The 6934-nt window shown below is 62.7% G+C and overlaps 2 protein-coding genes across 2 annotated transcripts in view; one reads left to right on the top strand and one right to left on the bottom strand.

Moving 5' to 3' along the window:
- Nucleotides 1-660, top strand: part of IGHMBP2 (immunoglobulin mu DNA binding protein 2) — a 42693-nt gene extending 42033 nt beyond the window's left edge. Inside the window, exon 13 of the mRNA XM_085298426.1 lies at nucleotides 121-660. Within this exon, the coding sequence (XP_085154552.1) occupies nucleotides 121-318 (198 nt within the window). The 3' untranslated portion in view covers nucleotides 319-660. The remainder of the gene's footprint in view (nucleotides 1-120) is intronic.
- Nucleotides 651-6329, bottom strand: SYT12 (synaptotagmin 12). Its single transcript, XM_085298428.1, has 8 exons — nucleotides 6198-6329; nucleotides 5485-5549; nucleotides 4496-4689; nucleotides 3950-4348; nucleotides 3598-3813; nucleotides 3357-3477; nucleotides 2852-2985; nucleotides 651-2740 (listed from the first exon to the last, which is right to left on the bottom strand). The coding sequence occupies exons 2-8, from the start codon at nucleotides 5519-5521 to the stop codon at nucleotides 2567-2569; spliced, it is 1275 nt and encodes a 424-aa protein (XP_085154554.1). The 5' UTR covers nucleotides 5522-5549; nucleotides 6198-6329; the 3' UTR covers nucleotides 651-2566.
- Between the last annotated feature and the right edge of the window lie 605 nt (nucleotides 6330-6934).

The following is a 6934-nucleotide window of genomic DNA, read 5'->3' as shown; positions in this document are numbered from 1 at the left end:
GGAATGCATGTTGAGGAGCTCCAGGCTCTGGCAATGCAAAAGGCTTGTTCCCATGTGAGCCGTTGCTGTTGCTTGGGCATGTTTCATGCCCGACACCAGTGTCTCTTCTCTCTCCGGCAGGTTCACGGGTGCGGGGAGAAGGCCAAGAGCCACGCGCGGCAGCGGATCAGCAGGGAAGGGGTGCTCTACCCCGGCAGTGGCTCCAAAGACAAGTCCCTGGACCCGGCCAAGAGAGCTCAACTCCAGAGGCGCCTGGACAAAAAGCTTAATGAACTGACAAGCCAGAGAAAGAGCAAAAAGAAAGATAAAGAGAAATGAAAAAAAAAAATCTATTATTTCTGACATCTAAGCTAAATTATTTTTTTGACTTGAAATCACAGGTCAGACTAGAGAAACCAAAGATGCTGTTCAGGGTACAGGATCATGCTGAGCCAGAGAGGAAGAAGGGAGCTCTCCTTTTGGATGGCAGACAGCTTGGAGCCAGCATGCCATAAAAAATGGCTAAATAAATTGTCACTGGGCCTCTCTAAACCCCAGAGCTGCGCTGGAGGAAGGCGAGCAGCTTTATTTATCCTGGTTATTTTTATTGACAAGGTAAGAGATGTATGCAGGGAGGCCGGCGAATGACAATAAAGAACGATGTTAAAACACCTAGAGCAATCAGTTGTCAGTGTGACATTTCTCTATGCTGCAGTGAGAGAAATGGCTGCAGGCAGTGGTGTGTGAGCAACTGAAAAAGCCTCTCCTCTAGGAAATATAACTAAGAAAATGGATCCATCTCCATTTAAAACSTTGCACAGAGAAGCAAGGGTCTAACCTGGGCCAGCCAACACCCACGCTGCAGCACAGGGGCTCGGTAACTGCCACGCCACATTCATGCACCGTTGTAGGTATCGCCCAGCACGAACCCTCGGGGGTTCCTCTGTGATCAGGGGAAATCTTGTTTTCTCATTGCAAGTGCAAAAATGCTTGTGGCCGTTGCCTTCCCTCGSGTTTGCGTGCACCCGCGTGTCGGTCCTGCGTCAGCCCACCGAGGGATGCCTTGGCAACGCCGCCAGCACTGGACGCGGCCCCAGCTGCCTGCAAAGGGCTGGCGCCGCGTTGGGATGAGGGGACCAGATGGGACGTACCGGCTGCTGGAGGGAGAGCACAGGAGGAGGAAAAGCCGGGGTGGGGGAGTGAGAAAATCTGGGCAGCTCTGATCAAGTCTGATGCCTGTGAAGGATTGCAGGTGGGTTTTCCAAGAGCGAGAGGGATAGAGAGGCGGGGGAGTGGGGCGTTTTTTTTTTTTTGGAGCACAAGTCTGACAGGTTGCAAATGCGTGCGGATATGCTGGAAAAAGACAGCCACTGCAGGGATGGGGGACTGACGTAGCATTTGCGTGTGCTCTTGTGAGAGAGAGGTCCTAAAGTGCGTGCATGTGCAGGGGAGTGAGGGGAGCACGTTTTCAGGGGAGATGGGGACCCAGGGCAGCCTGCATATGGGAAACGTGCTTATCAGGGCATTGTGAAAGTAAGTAAGTGCAGGTGTGAACGTGGGAGAGAGAGAAATCCCAGCCCCATGTGCAAGCGAAGGGCAGAGAAGAYGGCTGAGCAGGGCATCCCTGATGGCGTTAGTTAAATCAATGAGAAATGGCTCATTCACACTTCCCCCCCACTTTCTTTCGCCTGCTCCATTCATTCAAGCAACGAAACCCGTGACCTGGCTCACACRGTAGCACTGGCTTTCTAGTAAACCTGGCTGCGGGCATAACAGCTCGCACAGACTTGACACATCAGCCCTAGCAGGGCACAAACCCAAATTGTATTTGGGCCATAGCTAATCCTGCTTTTTCCTCCCTCAAGCCCACCGCCCCTGGGGCCTCACTGCTGCGTGGTTGACCCAGCCGCCAGCAAGGCTGCAGACACGGGGGAGGGATCACTTGGCCGGTGGAAAGCTACCGCCGTGGCCAGCAAAGAGAAAAACAGAGATTTAGTCTGACTGAAAAAAGCTGGAACAAAAAAATAGGGAAAAAACATCAACGCAGTTGTTGTTGTTTTTTTTTTTCCTGGGATTATTTCTCCTTTTTTTCCACCTCCACGCTGATAAAACAGACCCAAAGACCACCCGTGCCCCAGAGAAAACGCACCGTACCCAGCGGTCTATCAAACGTCTGCCGCTGGCGCCCCTGCGCTCCGCCGGCAGTGGCGGCCGGGGGGAGCCCGGCGCGGGGCGGCCGTGCCGCTGGCGAGCCGGCGGGGAGCACGCGGGGCCCGAAGCGCTTCGGGCCAGGCCTCGGGGCGCTCCGGCCGCAGCCTGCCTTCTCTGCCTTGTTTAATCCGCCCGGGCGGGCTCTTCGCTGTCCCCAAGGCGCATGCGAGTGTGGAGCTGCAAAAAAATCCTCCTTTGCCTTTAGCAGCGAAACCAGCCGGCAGAAAGGTCCTTTGGCGGGGAACTGCCGCGGCAGCGCTGCCTCTCCCTCCCGCCGTCGGCGTCTCGCTGAGCCGCTGCCGCCATCCCGCGGCTGCTCCTCCTCCGAGCGGCGCCGAACCCCCCCCGGGGCGGACCGCCCGGCGGCCAGCGAGCCCTAGTTTCGCCGCACTGGGTGCCACATGGACACGGGCTTCCTCAGCGTGGCAAGCATCTGGTTCCAGTGGGTGATGCCCATGCCGCTGGCCGAGGGGCCGATGACCACGTGGCCCGTGTTGTCGGCCCGGCCGTCCTCGCCACACTCGGCCACCGTCACCCGCAGCGACAGCTCCTGCGGAAACCACGCCAGAGGGGCCTTTTTTTTCCCCCCAGCCCGTGCTCCCCATGCAAATACACCCTCCCCGAGCCCACGACGCCGGGCTCTGCTGCCAGCCGGGCTGACCTGGAGCACGATGGCTGGCACCGAGAAGATCATGGCCTCATTGAACACGGGGTTTGGGTCGTCCCGCTTCACCGCTGTCTTCTTCTTGCTGATCTTCCTCCCGTCCTGCAGCAGGTACACCTTGACAAAGGGATCTGGGAGAGAAAAAAAAAAAAAAAAAGGAGGGGGGGAACAAAAAGAGAAAGAGATGCTGTCAGCCGTGCGGTTCCCACGGTGAGACAGAGGGTGGGAAAACACCTCTCGCCATGGGGAAAGCTGGGTGTGCTCCCGGGAGCCCTAACCGGCACTGTGCAATGAATACTCGTGCCATGCATTAGCAAGCATAGGGCAAAAATATGCTCTACATATATATATATATATATATATATATATATATATATATAATATTGTGTTTATATACATATAATGTAGCATCTTCAAGCACGACCACAGCCAAAATGTCAGGGGCTGCTCCAGGAAAAGAGGGGATCAGCACTCGCCCCAGCCGGAGGCGCCCACGACTCACCGGCGGTTCCTTTGCCGTTGGTCCACACGAGGTTTTTGGCCTTCACCACCACCACTGTCAGGCGCTCGGCCGTGGGCAGGTAGCTCAGGGAGAGCAGGATCTCGCCCACCGAGTCCACCGTCTGGGCGGAAAGTGAAAGTGTCAGAGAGGAGCCCGCGGGAAGCAGAGAGATCTGATTGCAGGCACAGGAAAAAAATATATAAAACCCCCCTTTCCCGTGGGAAAGGTGGCTCGCCTGCACCTTGTTCATGTCCTGCAGGTAGAGCCAGGCGTTGAAGGGCCGGGCGGGCAGGTCCAGGTCGGAGAGCTTCAGCTCAGCCACGCCAGTGCTGACGTTCCTCTCGGCCTCGTCGACGCCGAAGGCAGCGAAGCGCAGGCTGTTCTCCTCCAGCGCCGCCGGCTCCAGCGGCACGGAGAAGCGCTCGTCGAAGCACACCGAGCCGGCGCTCCTCTGGAGCTGCCGGAGGAGGACGGAGGGCAGGGAAGCCGGTCAGGGCGAAGGCGCCGAGAGGGGCCGGGAGAGCCCTGGCTGGGCCGCGCGGCCAGACCTCCCGCGCCGCCACCTCGCTGCCGCCGCAAAGCCGGAGGCTCACCCGGGAGATGCCGACGATGCGCTCGGCTGGGAGCAGGCTGACACGCACGAAGCAGGACTCGAAGCGGCCGTCGTCCTTCTCCAGCAGGTCCTTGCCTTGCAGCAGGGCCACGTGCAGGGCCTGCGCCCGCCAGGCGTACTCCAGGCTCACCTCCACCTGGCCCACCGTGAAATCCTGCCCGAAGCTGGTCCCGATGGACGAGATGGAGCTCAGCGAGTCAGCGGACACCGATTTCTTGAGGGGTCCGTAGGGCGCCAGCCCCAGCTCCCGGCTCATCAGCTCCAGGCCGCCCAGCTCGTCGATGCTCTCCAAGGTGTCGGCCGCCCGCAGCCCGGCCGGCTGGCCCGGCCCCGGCCGCTCCGGCGCCCTGCGGCAGCCCGGGCTCCGGCCGGCCTCCTGCTGCGCGCCGCGAAGGAGACAGCCCGCGTGGGACCCCTGCGCCGCGGCTGCCACCTGGCCTGGCCGGGGCAGAGGAGCGGGGAAGGGTTAACCTGCCCCAAGCCGCCTGGGCCGGCAGGAGGGAGCTTTCTTCTTTTTCTTTTTTACCTTGTGGTGGCCCTCCGAACACGCGGCGCCGTATTTTTGCTGCAGGTATCTGTAGTCGTAGTTGGGAAAGGGCGACGGCGCCGGGTAGCTCCCGGAGCGCCAGAGCTTCCACAGGTTCACAGCAGCTATTCCCAGCAGGGCCAGGGCACCGGCCACGTAGGTGCCCATCTCCCAGCGGGGCGGGCTGGCGGCCACTGCAGGAGGACGGGGTGAATGGGGGGCGAGCTGCAACCCCCCCCCCCCGCCAGTCCTCCCCAGGAGGGATATTGGACGTGCGCCATCCCCGGTCAAAATGCCTGTCTGAGCCAGAACAAGTGGGCTGGGATGGGATGGGGGGGGGGATCACATCTTCCCACTCCGGTTGCTTGCGCTGTTCCCACCCGGACTTCTGGAGCACTGCTCTGATTTTCCTCCAACGTCCCTCGCCTGCTGCCTGGTTTCACCGCGCAAATTTGGGAATGGAGGGGGGAGCTTCCCGGGGATGCGACCACGACCACATGGAGGAGAAAGCTGGGCCCTGGGAGGACGCGGCAGCCCGGGGCCGGCGCAGCTGCTGCTGCATTGCACCAGCCTCCCGCACAGCAGCGATTAGAGCAACACTGATCGCTCAGCGTAACCGCAAAAAAAGGCCGGGGGGCGGGGGGTGTGGGTGGGAAACCCCTTCTCGTCTCAACGCGCTGCCACGGGCCAGCCGGGGCTGCCACCAGCCACGCGTCACCTAGCAGCTCCCGCCTTCGGYGGCCTCCTCAGCAGCCCCAGCCTTGCCCTCGCGCTGAGCCGAGCGGGGCACCCCAGCTCTGCCCAGGCGCTGCTGCCGCGGCGGCGCCCTGGCACAGCCGGCCGCACAAACACGTTCACCAGCGCAGGCCAGGCCAGAGCCGCCGGGACACCGGCCTCCCATTCCCAGCCTCCCGGGTTAAAGCGCCGGCCGCTTTTTCCCCACCGAGCCRTGCCCGGGGGCCCGCCGGGTGTTTTCCAGATGCACTCACCACTTAAGTGGTACCTGCCTACATGCCCACCTTCCATGGCCAGCGGTCTCCRCTCCCAGGACAGCCTGCAACGTGCAGAGGAAAGGAGTTAGGCTGGGGAGAGACGGCTTCTCTTTTCTTTTTTTTTCTTTTTTTTCCCTCTTTCTTTTTTTTTTTTTTTTCCCCTTGGACATACATAAATCTCTGCAAGCAGCAGATATAAACACTCGGTAGAGGCTTGGGCGAGAACAGGCTAAGCTCAAGTCATGCCTAGCCTGTATTCCTTTTAAAAGGAGTATTAAAAACATTCTGTTTCTTTCCGAGCTTTCCCCCCAACCACCGAACGGARCCCTACGGACCAGCGATGCCTTCGGCCGCTTTCCGAGGCATCCCTCGGCGAGAACCCGACCGACTGCGGCGTCCAGGAATTAACCCGCGTGCCGCTCCCCGGCAGGCTGTCCCGGGCCGAGCGCCGGCGGAGGGGGCTCACGGCGGCTCAGCCCGCTCCCCTCCCCGCCAGCGCTTCGCCAAGCCCTGCCCGCGGGGTGAGCGGGGCGACCGCCCGCCCGGCTGCCGCGCCGCCTCCCCCGGCCAAGCGGAGCCCCCGGCCTCGTCCCGCGCCGCCCCGGCGGGGACCGACGCTGGCAGCGAGCCGCCGCCGAGCGCGAAAGGACGGCAGCTCCGCGGCAGGCGGGGAGCCCGGCTCCTTCCCGGCTCGTCGCCCCGGGTCTTACCTGCGCGGGGGAGGGGGGGGCCGCCGGCGGTGGCGAGGAGCTCCCTGGGGCTCCAGGCGGGAGAGCGCGGTGCCGGCTGCCTCGGCGCCTCCGTCATGAGCCGGACGGCCGCAGCGCGTCTGCTCCCTCGGCCGTCACGGAGAGGGGAGAGAGATGCGGCAGTTTCCACGCTACCGGGGAGAGAGGGCAAAGGGGGGAAAAAAAATGCAGGGAAACGAGCGGCTGCGCAGCGCAGAGGCTCCGGGAGCYGCCGCTGGCGCCCGCCGGCTCCCCGCTTTCCCGGGAGCTTCCCACCGCTTTCGGGTGTAGCGGGGGCGGGGGGCAGCTCCTGGATCAAAGCAGCCCCCTCCCCCAAAGCGACGGAACAGAGGGGAGCCCGAGGGCTGTGCCGCAGCGAGGCGGCGGGCCAGCGGCCGCCCGGCTTTGCCCCCCCCCGCCGAGCCCCGGGCGGCCGGGGGCCGCGGCGGCGCTGCTCGCCCCGGGGAAGCAGACCGCCGGCGGAGCCTCCCGGCCGCAGCCTGGAAGCCTTCTCTTTTGCCCGGCCCAAATCCCCGGGCAAAGCTTTCCTCCCGGGGCCGCCAGCCCCGCTCCGCAGGCTGGCAACTTTCCTCGGGAAGGTGCTGAAATTCAGCCGCGCAGATGCGTACGCGCCTGCGGCCCGCTGCCCGCGCCGCTCCGCTCCAGCGGCTCCCCGGGCCGGGGGCTGCGCCGGGGCCGAGCGCCCTCCGCGCTGCCCT

The sequence above is a fragment of the Rhea americana genome, unplaced genomic scaffold (genome assembly GCF_003343005.1).
Source record: "Rhea americana isolate MKP2758 unplaced genomic scaffold, rheAme1 scaffold_139, whole genome shotgun sequence".
Taxonomy (NCBI): Eukaryota; Metazoa; Chordata; class Aves; order Rheiformes; family Rheidae; genus Rhea; species Rhea americana.
The sequence above is the reverse complement of the archived record's forward strand: the minus strand, read 5'-3'. Positions and strand labels throughout refer to the sequence as shown.

Excerpts from the sequence above, each read along its gene's own strand:
- SYT12 (XM_085298428.1), bottom strand. The coding sequence starts at position 5,521 with ATGGAAGGTGGGCATGTAGGCAGGTACCACTTAAGTG. Across the intron at positions 4,349-4,495 it reads GTTCGGAGGGCCACCACAAG|CAGGAGGCCGGCCGGAGCCC; the intron begins GTAAAAAAGAAA and ends CGCGGCGCGCAG. Across the intron at positions 2,741-2,851 it reads TGCCAGCCATCGTGCTCCAG|GAGCTGTCGCTGCGGGTGAC; the intron begins GTCAGCCCGGCT and ends TGGTTTCCGCAG.